The sequence below is a fragment of the Nesoenas mayeri genome (genome assembly GCF_963082525.1).
Source record: "Nesoenas mayeri genome assembly, chromosome: 20".
NCBI classification, from domain to species: domain Eukaryota; kingdom Metazoa; phylum Chordata; class Aves; order Columbiformes; family Columbidae; genus Nesoenas; species Nesoenas mayeri.
In genome coordinates, this window is record NC_137569.1 from 271,549 (window position 1) to 288,397 (window position 16,849).

General features: G+C 45.3%; 1 protein-coding gene across 6 annotated transcripts; it reads right to left on the minus strand.

Annotated features, from left to right (window-relative positions):
• Window positions 1–3,868: 3,868 nt before the first annotated feature.
• Window positions 3,869–16,711, minus strand: KIAA0753. Of its 6 annotated transcripts, none has more exons than XM_080356917.1 (16): window positions 16,495–16,711; window positions 16,099–16,236; window positions 14,732–15,344; window positions 14,157–14,263; window positions 13,815–13,877; window positions 13,346–13,561; window positions 12,303–12,513; window positions 11,391–11,590; window positions 10,105–10,265; window positions 9,019–9,108; window positions 8,765–8,852; window positions 7,296–7,469; window positions 6,340–6,421; window positions 6,116–6,236; window positions 5,720–5,944; window positions 3,869–4,119 (listed from the first exon to the last, which is right to left on the minus strand). In XM_080356917.1, the coding sequence occupies exons 2-16, from the start codon at window positions 16,186–16,188 to the stop codon at window positions 4,002–4,004; spliced, it is 2,559 nt and encodes an 852-aa protein (XP_080213043.1). In that variant the 5' UTR covers window positions 16,189–16,236; window positions 16,495–16,711; the 3' UTR covers window positions 3,869–4,001. The 6 variants fall into 6 exon arrangements, with proteins under 6 accessions (XP_080213043.1, XP_080213041.1, XP_080213042.1 ...); XM_080356915.1 differs by having other exon boundaries at window positions 11,391–11,620; XM_080356916.1 differs by having other exon boundaries at window positions 5,692–5,944; window positions 11,391–11,620.
• Between the last annotated feature and the right edge of the window lie 138 nt (window positions 16,712–16,849).

Below are 16,849 nucleotides of genomic sequence, written 5' to 3' on the forward strand. Positions count from 1 at the left end.
CGCCCACCCGCCTGCGGCGCCGGAGACGCGGCCGGGAGACGCCGCCGCGCAGCCCGCGCGCCGCCGCGCAGCCGCCGTCGTTAAAGGCGCAGCGAGCGGCTCCGCGGGGAGCGGCCGCGCCGGCGTGACGGGGCTCGTGACCGGCCCGGGCAGCGCGGCGGGCGCGGGGCCCGATCCCCGCGGGGCTATGACTCCGCGGCCCCGCCGGGGCGCTCTTGCTGTCGTGGGCGAGATGTCTGATATAGAAACCGAACCGTGTACAAAACACGGTCTGCACGCTAATTCATGAAGAAAATGATCAACACAATTGGCAATGCCCTCTGCTAGTGGCAATACAGAGCTGCTCAAGGATGGGAGCTCAGAGAGGAATGCGACCGACTGACACCGTTGCCTCCTCACTGAAACCATCTGCCCACCTAAAGACCCAAACCTGCCTGTACTGGGCAGGGAAAGTCACTCTGGAGGTGCAAGGCAGCAAAGCCGAGGGTTGGTTGATTGGTTGGTTAATATCTCCAGGGCTGAATTCAAGCCCAGATTCTATTGAGTTGTGCCAGCTGACACTTGGTTCAATCTGGTTTAAGCAGCCTTTGGAGCCCAAACGAGGACTGTTGAGGATGTAAGAGAAATGGAGAATCTGCGCTCTAGAGCCAACATCATTTGTCCAAAGTCAGAAGATAAATGCTTAATTCAAGAAGGGGTTGATGCTGAGTGCAGTTCCACCAGCAGTTGTGGAACCGCAGCGATAGAGCAGCGTGGGACGCAGGGGAAGCGGCTCGTGAGGCTGCAGTGGTGGCCAAAGAGCCCTTCAGGCTCAGTTCCTATACCCTGCCTGAAGTCAGCGCAGGGAGCAGACACCACAGGGAGTCAGGGAACAGACGGCAGCGGAGCAGCGCACAGCCCAGCCCTGCACATGAGCCGCCCGCCAGAAACGGGCTGCACCACCTGCCAAAGAAGCTGTTCAGGATCGAGAAACAAGCCTTGAGATGGCAACTCTTGGCAACATAACTTCAAATAGTTTATATGTCACCCGCAGCCAAAATAATAAATAAATAAATAGCCAACCCTTTAGAGCAGCATTCTGCCAAAAAACAAAGGGAACAAAAGCATAATCCACAAAGGCATAACAGAAGACAGCAATGGATGGGCAAGTGGTCCCAACACAGACTTTATGCTCCCCACAGGTACAGGCCCATGGCCAGCACGGAGGTACTTGGCTTGGCGGGGAGGCCACAATGTTGCCAGATTGCTGCTACTTCTAGTCAGTCCCGGATACCAGAAAGGCCTTTATTGCTAAGGCTGCACTGGCTGACCTGAGGGCTGCTCAGCTCTGCGGCTGAAGCTGGACGTGTGGCTGTCAAAAGTCCACAAAAGACACAAGGCAGCCAGACAAATGCCTGTGCCTGGCAATGAAAACGTTCCTAACAATATCACAGGTCTTGCAGGGTCTAACTCATGGTCAAGCCAGCTGTCAACAGCTGCAGAAGCAAGAACTGCTGAGCCCTGAACCAGGTGGCCTCCTCTGCTTGACTTCTTCATTGGCTCTGACCTGAAAGACGCGTTCCCCTCCTGCCTCCAGGCTCCTCAGCAGCCAGAGGCTGCCGAACTAAAGGTCTATCAAGCAGAATATTTGGCTGACAACTGACCGACATGATATACAAAAAGAAACCCCCAAAAACCCCAATCCAAACCAAACCAGAAAACCCGCACCTCTTTTCCTAGTGGAAGGAAAGTAATCCATAGAGAAGAAGGATATGCAGAAAGTTAGCCTCCAGGAGTAACCCAGAAACAAAGCAAGATAAAGAGAAGAAACTAGTTCAGTTATGCTCTTACGTTGACATTAATGGAAGTTGAACTAGGTCCAGCATTAATACAAAAAAGTAGCTCCAAAGCACTGGTAGAGAAAACACTGTTGCCATAACTACCTCACTCCCAGAAGCACGTTGATTTAATTTCTACAGTTAAATATTTACAGAGCAGATTGCATGTTTTCAGGAGTTGCAGGAGCTGCTCATAGAATGCAAATGCAAAGTCCTGTCTTCAGGGTTCTGACAGATTCCCAGGGTCACCCATCGGGAGGGGGAGCGCGGCCGCCCGGCAGGGCGCGCAGCACGGCCCGCGGCACCCGCGGCACAGCCTGGGGGCGGCGGCACCGGACGCGGCCCCACAGCACCTGAGCACGGCGGGACGGGACAGGCGCAGGTCCCACGGGCAGCCCAGGCGTCCCCAGAGCGCCCCAGGACGAGCCGCAGCGCGTCTGGACGAGCAGGGGACACACGCTGCACCTGCGGAGCCGCGAGGACCAGGGACTTGCGGGCTCTTGGCCACGGGCAGTCCCGGACAGGCCAAGTCAGGGCAATCAAGGCCTGTTGGTGCACCCAGGATATGGCACTGCCCTTGCACCAGACTGCTGTGACACGCTTCTACAGCCATGCCCTATATCACTGCAAACCACTGAACTTTAATTCTACTTCGGCTGTACATCTCTACAATGATTTCTATTTGTTGGAGTCATCCACACGTCTATAGAACCACTGAAGTCTTTCATCCTGCTTTTGCTTCATCCCTCTCACAGCTATGACAATGAAGAAACTTGCACACAAACAATCAAGGAAAAGCCAGGCCTGCAAAGATCTTACAATGAAATCTATTCTAGACCCATGCAAGTGGATCCTCTGCAATACCAGGTCGATACTTGTTTTGGATATCTAACCTGTTCCTAAAGACTTTCAGCAATAAGAAACAGTCTCCAAGAAAATGTATTCTTCACTATCTATGCCAAAAAATACTTGTAAATCTGAGGCTGCTTCTGGTAGTCCCCCATGACTCAGCTTTAAAGTATGGACGCAGATGCATGACAGCGCTGGGTGCTGGCTATTCCAAATGGGTTCAGATGGAAGTTATCTTACATTAAAACTATGTTCCGTCCTAAGAAACAAGTGTTGTTTACTAAAAAATAAAATGTCTTGAAAATACATTCACAGGCATATATACGCACACATAGAGACACTATGGCTCTATCTAACCTTTCGGATTTAAAACCAGGCTCACATCGTTTACATCATTACATTTGGTGTAAATTTCAAGATGAACAAATTGGTAAACCAGGTTTCACTAAAAACAAAATTAGTTTTAAAATGCATGTTCTAGTTGGAGGAAATTAAATAAACCTTAGGTTAAAAATTCTTCTGTCATAGGGTGAGCTCTACTGGAGGAACTCGCCGCAGGACGCAGGCAGTGCCGGGCGGGCACGCGGGCCGGGCCCTGCGCGCAGGGGGCGCGGGATGCCCAGCAGGCTGCTGCCCCGTGCGCGCTCACATCTGCCGAGTGCTGCGCCAAGAACCCCTCCTTCGGACGCCACCTCCCGAAAGAACCACCCGAGCACGGAGGTCAGACAGCATCCTTCTGCCGTGGTACTGAATGGGCTGTACAGCAAACAAAACAGATTTTACTCTAGATTGTTCCATCTTGGCTTTAGAAATGCTCCCTTCTTCTGACACAACCGTCACATATATTTACCAAGAAGAATAAACTAAAACCCATAGCTCTGTTATGAGGTAGATAAGTCAGATTCTCTCAGTTTTTAAGCAGAAAACTGAGGCACAGTCCAGCTGAGTCCACGGCACTGTTTGAACGCAGTCCTGCTCTCAGCATGTTATTCTAGTAAGAAGATCACATGTAAAAACAAACGAAGTAATACAGGTATACAAATGGATCAGCATTTCTACCAAAATATATAAACTTTACTTGTAACAGTTCATTCTATTTGAAACACTGGCTACCAAAAAAAAAAATCCTGATAAGCATAGTGTAATAAAGTCCGAAAAGGAAAATATTGTGATAATGGTTTTATAAAAATCTGAGATGAATCCTTGATGGACTTAATTTATTTGATGAACAGAATCTCATAGACTTTTAAAAAACCATGAAAAATGAGATCATCTGATAAGACTGTTGGACTGCGGCTGACGATGCATTTGATAATGGGGCAGGTTTGAGGGCATTTACTGCACCGGCTGCAAAAACTCTGACGTAAACACAGCTTCTGCGTAATCCTCGCAGGCGTCCTGCAGCTCGGCGGCCACGTCACACAGCGCTGCTTCCGCTAGCTGCTCCGCAAGGCTGGTGCACAGGGCGGGAAATTGGGACAAGGAAAAAGTTCACAGTCAGATTTCAAATTCCAGTCATTCATTCCATTGATATCAATGATCTGATTTTAAAAGGCCAATACTCATGTTTTTTCATTATTTTTACTGCTTAGCCCAAGAAAAGATCTGATATGTGTTCAATAAGATATCAGGAATTCCTTCCTCAGTCTGCTCCATAGCAGAGAACATAGTTGAGGCTCAAAAGTGCTGAGAGATCCCAGTTGCTTCCTTGTTTCGAACTCTTAGATACTAATCCTGCCTTTGGAATAAGAGTTGCCATCGCACGGTGCTCATCCAAAGGCCGCTGAAGTCAATGGGAAGCACCTTCTTGATTTAGCTGCCCCTGAACCGGCCCTACTGAGCGCAGCGACGTCCAAGGAAAAGCGAGACCAGAATTTTCAGTTTTCACTGATCTCTAGACGGTAGCAGATGTTACAGAAGGGAAAACTATTTTAGTGTAAGAACACGATCGTTTACTGGCCTCTTGACAACTTTTCAGTTTTGCATATGTTCTAAAATATCATAAAGTTAGTCTTTCTAAGGCCTTTTGAGCACAGGATGGGAGTGTTTCTTTTAAACATTGTGATACTATTCTATATAAAACTACTTCTAATGCCCTCTGGTGGTAAGAGTAAGTCAAGGAGGCATGCTGGACATCGGATTGCTTTGTGGTTTGGTTTGGGATAACAATGCGTGTCAGGAAAGGGCAGCAGTGGAGCTGGGCGGCCAGGAGGGGCGGCTCACGGCAGGACCCGCGGCGCACGGCGGCCACGCGGGACCCGCGGCGCACGGCGGCCACGCAGGGAGCGCAGCTCGGAGCGGGGTGGCAGCTCTGAGGACGGACAAGGCGCATTTCAGTGGTTCAGTTCAGTAGATTCAAATACAGCAGTGTAACCACAGTTATTGCAAATGTGCCTGCTTATCCAGAGTTGGGCAAACCGTCAACACACGATTAATTTCATACATGCAAGTCATCTCAAATATTGCAGGACCTGTTCCTGGAAACACTGATGCAGATGCCCAATGTTACTCAAATGAGCTGTATCACTGATTTCGATGCTACTGCATTAAAAATGTGAGCAGAAGTTTGAAAACTCTTGGCAATTAAGCCTGATGTCCAATCTGCCAATACGGACAATTATGGCAAACCACTCCATCTACAATCACTGAAGTTAGATTTTGTAATTCTTAATATGCCAGAGTTTTCTACTTCCATTTATCTCCTCCGATACTCAGAATTGTTCTGATTTCCACTCTGCAGGGAATTAATGTCCCTCTATGTCAACTCATGTTGTGCCAGTATTTCTTCAATTCTGAAAGAACAGGACTGGCAAGGTCCAAGTTCAGCCTGTGTTTCCATGCTTTTTGGGGGGCTGGGACTTTACAAGACCAAGAGGTGATTTCTGAAGTACATCATATTTCCAAGCAGTTGTAGGCAATCACTCACAGACTGCTTCTGCCTTTTCATTTGGAATTTAAATGTCCCCTTCCCCACTCCTTTCCTGAATAAAGACAGAAAAACCTGCTCATCAGCTGACACACTCACTTCAAAGCCACAAGAAGAGTTTGTATACCTCTCAGCGATCTGCCATGGATCGAAACTGCCCACCGCCTCATGGGAAATGAGCTTTAAGTGATGCTCGTATCTGCTGTTGTAATCCAAGATGCTCTGAAGCATATGCTTTGGCACAGAGAGACATACATAGCGCTCTTTTTGTAGAGGGTTCTGAGTCAAGGGCTGCAGAATGTCATTTCCAGGCTGCAATTTCTCCTCTGCTTCTTTGTTTTCATCAATATCACTGGAAACATAACATTGTCATTAAGCCAGAACGTGATTTTCAAGTATCTTTTTGAAGGATCAGAAAATTTCTTCAAATAGTACCCATACTTTTCTGTAATTAAAACACTATAATGAAGACACACACCTCACATGCACTACAGTTCAGCGTAAGGCTGAATATTCTACTTACTTGCCATCAAAACGTTTTTCAGACAAAATGTCCATTTCTGGCTCTGTGTGTCCAATCAATTTGGTTATCTGAATTGGATGAGGAGATGTAGGTCGTCTAGCTACTGATTCAATTTGTTGTTCTAGAAGGAAGAAAATAACATTTAAAATTATTTTGATTTCAAAATATCTGAATTTGAAGACACAGATTGCAGGAAAAACAAATTGCTTCAAAAAGACACTTACCCATTTTGCCTTCCTGGGCCCAGAACTCCGAATCACAGTACACAATCTGGGTAAATCTCCTGCGTACAGCCTCCTGGTATTTCTGGTTTTGAACATATAAAATCAATTAATCAACACATGCCCAGCTGTGCAGCTGTACTAGTTATCACTCAACAAGAAAGCAGGTCATGATGCTCTTTGCTCAAAGGAGGCTTATTTTGCCTAGTTAACACAGAAAAGGGGCAGGGAGGTGAAATAATGCTAATCATCTTGTTCAAATTGCCACACTTAGAGACTCGGCAAGTTGTCAGCGCCATGTCAGCTCCTCCCATTGCAGAGCAGCAGCCATGAGCAGAGCAACTGCGGAGCCCGCGCTGCTGCTCCTGCCGTATCCACAGCGAATTCCCCAAAGGGACGGGGACACCGCACAGTGCAAGCCTTACACTTCCAGCCTGTGAACAGATCTCACCGGCATTTACAGAGAAAGATGGATAAATACAGGGACAGACAACCATGTGTTTGTCTGACTTCTCCATGTTGCCCTGTAAAATGTTTTGGATTGCAAGTGCATATTTCCTTGAGATGCTCATGCTACTAGAATCCAGGATTCTATATTTTAAAAAAGGAAAAAAAAATCATAGATATTCAAATACTTCAAAATCTGTGAGACAATCAACATAATCGCCATACTGGTTGTCCCATTGACATATGATGATATAAGCCACAAAGTCTTGAAGTGGGAAGCAAACTCAGGTCTACCGGCTCTAACATTAGCAGCAAAACCGTCAGGGCAAACGTTCTTCCATTCCTACACTATGTTTGCCTGAAGTGCAAACTCCATCCAAGTCCTTAATTCACACACTGGTCTAGTCAGACCTTGCTTCATTTGAGAACGTAGATACTTACAGCTATGACAGGGTATGGGCAGTGAACAGGAAACTGGCACTAATGAGACCAGCCAACAAAGAAAATCTTACTTCAATTTCTTCCATCCTTCGCAACATCGACTCCAGACTGTAGGTGCCAGCCAGAGGCAGAGCCTTGGTCTGGAGCCCCTCACGCGGCTCCATGCTCCGCAGCTCCTCAGCAGCATCTTCCAAAAGATCGTCCAATGGCTTTTCACTCAGAGTATCTGCATTTGCCGCAACGTGCTGTTTTAAAAAAAATCAGAAAATAAACAAAAATCCCCCCACCACACAGCCAATGCCAGAAAACAAACCAAACCAAACAGCTAGGGGAAGAATGCTTACAAATCAAACACTTCTGACATGGAATAGTCCAACTGTCATTTCAACTTTTCCCTTCAATGAAAACGCAAATAAATTCCTGTTGTCCTTCTACCCACACAATAGGCCAAATCAATAAAAACAGCTTAGTGTGTTCCCACCAGCCAAACCAGTGATTATGGAAAGAGCTTGCTACACAACTGCGCTCCCAAGTTGAAGACAAATTGTCACCGGTTCAGAGATCACCCAGGAATTCAAGAAAGTGACGGCTCCCACCTTACAAACATCGCACACATTTAACCTACACAGGAACTGTCCCACAGCTGCTCCAGGTGCTGATGAGTAAACAGACAGGATCCAGGCCACGCCTGCAGCTTTCAGTTGTGTCCAGTTTTACCAGTTAGCCATTGTACATTATCACTGTTTATTTACCTGTATTATTTTATATTAAAACACTTTTCCCCTTAAGCAATTTCCTACGTTCATGGTCACATCAAGAAAAAAAATATACAAAAGAGATGATGTTAGAAAGAGCTTCCTCATTGTTTCCTATTGGCTACGGAACAATACTTTAGAGGCACACATCCCCATTCAATGACACCGTTTTAATGATGTGGCTTATGTAAGTTGAAATTGCTAAGTTCATGAAATCAGTACTACTTTTGCAGATGCATTCTGCTATATGGCAAAGATAAAAATTCATCTTAAATGTCAAACAGCTTTACTCTGTGCCATACAGATAGAATACACCTTCTCAGCAGCATGAGTTAAAAGGTAGGGTATAAATGAAGAATTCTTCAAACAACAGTTTGTTTTCCAAGGAGAGACTGATCTTATAAATAAAATGTAAATCCTCTCATAATAATCAAGCTTTCTGTATTATTAGTCATTAATATTACTGGTATTGTAAGAATGATTAAAATAATCTTGCCAAGTCCGGTCACAATCACCTTGGAACTGTTATGACCATTCAACAACTTAAAAATGCATCTGCTTGACAAGAAGCTAACAAAAAAAAATGCAGCTTTGCCAAAGTTAATTACAATCATTCAAGACCCACCTACTGAAATGGAAATGCACTCTCCAAACGCCCAAAACTGTGCTGACTAAATAAACATGACTTGCATTAAGTTGAAAAGAAACTGTGTGTTGCCCCTTCACAAATGTTTTACAGACCCAAAGGCCTCATTCAGACAGTGGCATGAACTTGACCGTACTACCTGTGTCCCATCTAACAGAGGTTCTGAGCGCTCCCGTGCTGCCTTCTCAACTTTGTCTGCACACCGGGGTGGAGAAGCACTTCGAGACCTACACAAAAAAGAACAAATGAAAATGCCATTCTTAAACCTGGCGTGACTACAATAATTTCAAACAAACAAACAAATAAATGTACTTTTTAGGGGACTGGTGGGAGTGGGGAGAAAACCCTATCAGATCTGACACCATTTATTAGTTGCTGAAAGTAAGCCATTACCTTAACTTCTGTGGTTTTCTCATTTCTCCTCTGCTAAGGTCAGTTAGAACCTTCGCTCTTCTTGAAGCTTCTGCTTCAGGCCACACTAGTCTTAAAAATAAAACGGTAACATAGAGGGTTGTTAAACTTCATCCCATTGGAATCAGCCCATTTTTCCAGTCTCTCCAGATCCCTCTGCAGAGCCTCCTGCCTCCCAGCAGCTCCACACTCCCTCCCAACTTGGTGTCATCAGCACATTTGCTGATGATGGTCTCAATCCCCTCATCTAAATCATCAATAAAGATGTTAAACAGGACTGGACCCAACACTGACCCCTGGGGACACCACTAGTGACTGGCCGCCAGCTGGATGCGGCTTCATTCACCAGCACTCTCTGGGCCCATGATTCTGAGTATTAGTTTAGAAAACTTGCAGAAAACTTCACAGAGAAAATTAATACTGATGTTAAGACCACATAAGCCAAGAAATGCTGTTGGGAACCTGATCTTCAATTATGTTTCTGCTACTGGCAAACAAGCAACTTCATGGCTACCCACACACGGTGCGCAGAGACAGGCTCCGTATCTCACCGTGCACGCTGCCTACTACTGATCCTGCAGCAGCTGCACCTCCTGCTTCAACTGCCACAGACAGCAGTCCCAAAGCAAACTAAATTTGGGGAGCCCTGGTCTACCGGATGCTGAATATAGTTTAAAATAGACAAACCTGCACTGTTACTGGCTAGGACAAAGATATATATTTTGTGTTTCTGGAACAGGGAAATAATTATTTACCCTCTTAATGCAGTGCAGTGAACATCCGTTCTGCATGCTGTGTGTTGTGTCAATGCCTTGCCCTGCACAGTTTAGCCTCTGACTCCCAGACAGTACTTGGACCCGACCCAAGAAAAAGCACAAAGCGAGGCTGTACGAACAAGGCCGCTTCGTGCTGAGTGGGAGAGGAACACAACCAGCCAGTGGCTGTGCTGCGCCACTCGCCTTCAGGGTCCGACCGCCAGGCCAGATCCATCCTGCTCACCAGCACAGATGCTGCCGCGTTTCCACAGCAAAGCAGGGAGAACAAGGTTCCCCCAGGCTGTGCACGTACCGCTTAGCTGGAGCACGTGGAGACGGAGGGTTTGGAGGCGTGGAGGCTGTTCTGGTCTCCTTAACAAGGCATTTGTTCTCTTTTAGCTGGAAAGCTATAGTTGTCTCTTGAAATCGGGCATGCTTTCCGCGAGGCCGCACCCGCCTTGATTTTAGAGATTTCTGCATTCCCTCAAAATTAACACAATCACATTAAAAACATATATTCCAGCTGTTGAATTTTTCAAGTATTCTGAAGCATTCTGGTTCAGAATTTGTCTGAAGCCACGCCGGCTGGCTGTGTTGCACAGTCAGCGTATGCGGAGGTTGTACAACTGATCTAACAGGAAGCACAGCTGTGCCTGAACAGAACATGCTTAATCCTGCAGCTATTGCTTTGTATACAGTTCAAATTTGTCCAATGTTGCGCTTCCTGGGGAAAAACTTATTTTGAAATTTAGAAGGTTGCCAAGGTAACATTTTATTCAGCCATGAAACTACTATTGCCACATTTGTATTTGCTACACAGACACTTCGACTAGTCCCCTCAGCATGAATTACTGAAATGCTTAACCTTCTTGCCCAAAATCCTGGCTGACAGATAGATATGGGAAGCAGTAAAAGTTACATATGTGTACATCTGTGTTACTGTATCAGATCTGATTTTTCAAGCTGAGAGTGATACTCTGAGGAAGATTTGTTTAAAAAGGCATTTAATATAAAATGCCAACTATCCGTAAAATTGAGCAGTTCGAAATACTCTTTAAGGAACTCATTTGTTTGCATTACAGAAGCCTCTCGCTGGTTGCAGGAAGGACTTAACCAGAAGCCAGAATTGGTATTGTGAAGTTTGACAATTTCTGTAATCAATGAACACATCCTAACATGAACATGCTCAACATAACCTCCTACCAATGATTAGCATTAGCACAATATGACTGCTGAATGCATTCTTCATGGCAGAAGATGACCAATAAGAGGAAAATATTTCAGCTTTGATTTCAAGTTGAAAAATAACTGTGCTAATTTCAAACATGAAACTAGGTTAGGTGAAAGTTCTCCTTGCTAATTCTGTTATTCATTGTTTCAAGTTGTACAGGAATAATAACACTACTTTCCAAAAGCATTTGATAAAACAGTCATAATCACAAGAAATCATGTAGTAGATGACATAGTTTATCCCCTACGCCTCCTAGCTCAAAATAAAAAAATTATGAGGAAGTGCAAATCTTAACAGTGTCTTACATTATATAACAAATCCCAGAGGACAAGTAGAACCAAGCATAAATCCTTTTATCACTTCCATACCTGTGACTTTGCAGGTACTAACACACTTTTCTTCTTCAAAGGGCCCCTCTCAAGGGCGGGATCTCCGTTCACAGCTCTGGCTCTCACCAGCGCTTCCGTGCTTCCCTGTAGAGCGGCGCTTCGCTCGGGAGTGGGTGGGTCGTTCTCTTCTCTGAATTCATTGTGCAATACATGAGCACAGCTGTTTGCCTTCTGAACTGCTGAAATGTTTGTAACATACCGATGTGTATCTGGATCAAAAATAGTAAATGAACTTTCAACTGTAAGCTGAAAGGGGCAAGAATCATCTTCATTTCTACATTTGATAGCTCTGTTACGCTAGGTATAGCAAATCATGAACTTTTAAGCTCTAGCGTAATTTAAAAAAATTAAATAATTTTAAAACCCCTTGTATTTCCCGACAACTATTAAATAGGCTTTATTACACTGTTTGAATGAACAGAAGATTTGGGGGTTCGTGTGCATATACATATTTATATAAATATATTTGAAAATACACACATATATGAAAATAAAGGGAAAGCCTTCTGGTAGTAATTGCCTTGGGACATCTAGGCAACAATAATCACAGCATGCCAGGGTGTCAGGGTTGGAGGGCCCTGGAAAGCTCATCCAGTGCAATCCCCCCATGGAGCAGGAACACCCAGATGAGGTTACACGGGAAGGTGTCCAGGCGGGTTGGAATGTCTGCACAGAAGGAGACTCCACACCCCCCTGGGCAGCCTGGGCCAGGCTCTGACACCCTCACCCCAAACAAGTTGCTTCTCATATTTAAGTGGAACCTCCTGTGTTCCAGTTTGCACCCATTGCCCCTTGTGCTGTCCCTGGTTGTCACCAGAAGAGCCTGGCTCCATCCTCCTGACACTGGGGGAGACTGTGTCAAATGCGTATTGAATAATTCAAAATACAAACCAGCCAAGAGATCCCTGGCGGCTGGAAGCTTTCTAGGTTCTTGTCCATGCTGTCCCTTTAAGATGAGACGTTTGTTTTCTCTTTTTGGAGGTATAAGCTCCTTTAGGGGTGGAAATGTGTCACTGTTCCTTGGAGATTTGCCCTGAGAGGCTGAAATACACTTCTTCACTTTTTGGGGTGCTTGTTTCTTTTCCAGCAGTGAATCCAGATCCTGCACCAAGTATTTAGAATTGTAATTACTCTCTCAAAAACCCAATGTAATAATGAGAAGCAAATTCAAGAGATTCTAAGTAGCTGGAACTTTTTGGTGTGGTTTTGGTTTTTGTGGTAGTGATTATTCCTGATAGCTTGCTCATGCAGAAGTTTCTTCAGATTATTAACTTAAATCTTACAGAAAAGGCTTGCATTTTGTATTTACAATTGACTCCAGCAATTAACTGCTTACAGCATGTTCAAAAAGAAATGGACACAAAGGCCACAGACATTAAAAAAAAAAGCCAACCAGACTATGGTAAGACAGACAGAAACTTCTTCCAGTGCTAAGTCCAAAATTAAACAGTTCTACCTCCTTTCCTGTTGCCGGGCAGCCAGCGCTGCTCCTGTTCTCATAAGCAGTTCAGAATAGTAAAAATGAAAACACAGCTCTTACAGTTAGAACAATATTTTAAGGAAAATAAAATATGACTATTGTATCGGTTGCTTATAGTCAAATTATTGAATACTGGTTTCGTAATAGTTCAGGTTGCATAGGTTCTTATTTAAAAGAAATAATCCTGTAGATAGGAACTGCAGCAGGAAATGTAAAGCAGAACTTGTCTATTACACCAACAACACGTTTTAAGACATCAGATACCACCAACAAGAACCACTGGAAGGGCACAGAGTTTAAGGAACTCTTGTAGCTACAACTTTATCTTCTGCCAGAACAATTCTGTACCCACCACCACCCAGACGCTCACCACCAGTCCTGATGACTAAACATGCACTGCAAAACAATAACCACCTTAACTTATACCAGTGTATAACAAAGTGCTTTTTCCTACCTCAACTTGCAGCAAAATATCTATGATAATGTCAGAAACAGAAGAATCCACTTCCAGCTTGGCGGAACAGAGAGACAGCTGCCGAATGAGACAGCCCAGCTCCTTGTAGTGGGCAGGAATCTGCTGCTCCGTTTGGTCTGTGAACTGACTGGCAAACGCCTGCAAGGCTCGTACGGCTCCCCTGTGTGCTGCTGCCAACCTGCACACTGCTCGAGACTGGAGGAATGAAACAAAACGCTCAACAGCTACAGTTTCTGTGACCGGTAAGAACTGAGGAGAAAGGGAAGCAGCAGAGGCAGTACCAGACCACGCGAGACAAACTTCTGTGAGGAGGAGAGGAAAGGTGCAAGATGCAAAGAAAATCTCCCTTCTGGACAGGGCTCAGGTGTGCCCTAGACAACCAAAGCAATTTGCTAGAGAACTTTCTGTCAACAAGTTACTCACAGCCTGAAGAATAACCACATCTTACCTTTTTAGTATGTTTGATTTTATGAGGACTCAGTTTCTCTAAATCATCCTGAATTTCTTTTACCTGTTTATCAAGAAAGGAGGGAGAGAGGAGAAAGTCAGTCAGAATTAGCTCTATATCTATAAATGAACAATTTATCTTCACTGTAACATCTGAGTGAAAGTCCAAATTTTCCAACAGCGATGCTTATCTCTCTGTCCAGTCACGCCATTCACATCTAAACTAGAATGCCATGCAAGTTCAGAGATAACCTGATCAAATTTCTTGTTTCAATTCATTGCTGACAAACTCATCACAATAAACTCGCTACTATACATCCCAATTTAAAATGGTGTTTCCTACCTGCTGCCGCAGTACGTACAGCATCCGAGCTGATCGTGCAGCTTGTTTCTGTCTCCTAGCACAAAGTTGTTGCTCTTTATCAGGATCTAAAATTTCTCTCTCTCCCCCTAAAAAGCATTAAATGTAAAGTTCTATGTCTTAATTTAATGTGTGAAAGTCCCGTTTAAGCCACAATAACAAACATAATTTAGCCAAAAGCCGCCTTCGTGCAGAACCAATACACAATATACACTTTGCAAGGCTCCCCTGGGCAGTGATGCAAGGTAGATATTTTAACTCTACATCGCCAATAGGCCGACAGACACAAATATTTTTTCACCCACATTAAATAGCCTACCACTAATACCCTGTATTGCAGGGTGGATTGGAACTCCCCACAAACAGAGATATTAAACCCTGCTATTGCCTAAACTGGCTACGCATTCTAGCTTTAATCTACTTTTGAAAGAAGTAGAAAGTTCTCAAAAATCCAGAACTAAACACAGATTCTAATCTAAGCCAAAAAAAACAGAAAGGAAAACAAATCAACAAACTGCCATAGACTTTTATAACATTATTATTGCTCAATCTTACACCTTTTTTAGTCAGTTCTTCAATTTTCTGGACACAGCTCCTCAATTCCTTCTGCAGCCGTCGGACTTCCTGCAGATTTCTATGTTCCTTTCCGTTCCCGTTTGGCGCAGGGTCCGGCCCCGAGGTGCGGGTGGGGGGCGCAGCCAGGCCAGCCGGGACGCGCTGCCCCTCACTCGGTGTGCGGAGATAAACCTCAGCGCCAGAGGCGGCGCTCTCCGTTCGGGAAGGCGGACTGAGGATCTGCTGAGGTTTCAAGCAAGTTTGAGACTTCAGTGCATTTTTATTTTCTGGGCTTTCAAATACTTCAGTCTTCTGCTGCTGTGACTTCTGGGCCAACAGCGCTTTACTGATGGCACCTCCAGACACTCGCTGTTTCACTTGCTCTTCAAGATGTCTTCGTTTTACGTCCCTTTTGGCAAGCTCAATAGCCAATTTTAGTCTCTCTTCAGATACCACTGAAAACATGCTAGTGCTTCTTGCACTGGGGTCCTCACTTCCAGCCAGATTTCTCTGATCGTTGGATGCCTTCAGTTTTTCTATTATAATTGGGCGGGGGTTAGAGAATCGGAGAGCCAAGTTCTCTGGAAGCGCAGGAACGTTCCTATTAAACTGGAGCTGTTCCGAAGTGTAAAAAAAGCTGATGTTACATGGAACACTCTACACAGGTGACGTACCTCTACTGCACCTCATATCAGAATGCATTCTGTCATGCTGGTACCTCCTCAATGCATGCAAGGCACCCCATCCACTCAGACAAACACCAGTGTTCAAAGTTATTTTGAACTGAGCTTTTAGATCACCCTGCAAATAACATAACGCACTTATCTGCAACTTAGGGTGGGTACACACGCTGAAAAATCTGCTCCAAAGCGACCGGGCAATGGACAATGAATGCTCTCACAAATATTTTTTTAAGAGTTCTAACAATAAATTTAATGATTTATAACAACAATTAACAGTTGGTTAATTGGGTGGGGTATGATGATATCATAGTGATTTAGTAAGGCATTACTAAACTTACAAAGGTAACTGAGGAGAAATTATGAAGATGCATGATGAAGAAGAAATGGAAAGCTGAAACATGGTACCAGAATGAAGTTTCCAGGTTCAGTTTCCATGTAGTAAAGTAAGAGGTTAAGATAGTGTAATGGTTTAGACCGGGATAGAGTTAAATTTCTTCAGGTAAATAATATTTACAGGTGTAGTTTCTGGTCTATACCCTTACAAAAGGGCAGTGTCAAGATCATGTATGACAGCATCATGAAAGCAAGTATGAAGATTTGATACTCACTAGTTGGCTGTTCCAAGAAGTTGGTCATAATAACTTTTTTGTAACGATCTCAAATGAAAACCAATTCAGCATCAATACCTGTGTTTGTAAAGCTTTTGCTTCATTCCTGCATAGCTGGGTAGGGAATGCAAACGCAGCACCAGACGTAGTTGGCTCGCTGGGTCCCATCGCATTGGCTTGATGCTGAAAATCCAGTTTTTTGTCCTTTGCTTACAACTACGAGCATAAGAAGGGGAGATTCAGGCAAGACATGAGGAAGAAATTTTTTACAATGAGGGGGGTAAAATACTCAATGAGGTTCACACTGTGGACCATAAGACCGACGCAGAACTTCGGTAGCTATTGGTGACCCGAAAGGGAAGCGGCACGCTGCCACGGTAAGGGAACTGAGCAAGGCGGCCTAAGGCCACGCCGAGGGCACCCGGTCTGCACGGAGAGCGGTAGTGCCAAAGGAAATCAGGGACCTGCTCACACCTGAACTTCTTCACAGAGAAGGATTTAAAATGTGATGTGTGGGGACTGGCAGAAACTGATGTCTCCTTCCTCCGCCTCTGAGAACTAAAAGACGAGCAGGCTCCGACACGCAGCGCTGTCGCAGCTCCTCACCCCCTGCAGGCCCGCGCAGCGCCCGGCGCGCTCGGCCGCGTCTGCCGGCGGGACCCCGCGGTGCCGCCTCCTGCTCCCGCTCCGCCTCGCCTCACGGCATCCCGGGCGGGCGGGCCCGGCACCGGCGGGCCGCTGGGGAGCGGCGGCGGGCCTGGGCCTCCCGGGACGCGGTTCAAACCCGCTCCTGGCAACCGCCGCCGCAGGGGCCGCCGGGAAGCGGCGG

Coding starts and splice junctions, on each gene's coding strand:
- KIAA0753 (XM_080356912.1), bottom strand. CDS start 16,188: ATGGGACCCAGCGAGCCAACTACGTCTGGTGCTGCGTTTGCATTCCCT. Junction 9,109..10,104: donor CCACGTGCTCCAGCTAAGCG/GTACGTGCACAG, acceptor TTTATTTTTAAG/ACTAGTGTGGCCTGAAGCAG. Junction 6,422..7,295: donor GAAGGATGGAAGAAATTGAA/GTAAGATTTTCT, acceptor GTTCAAAACCAG/AAATACCAGGAGGCTGTACG.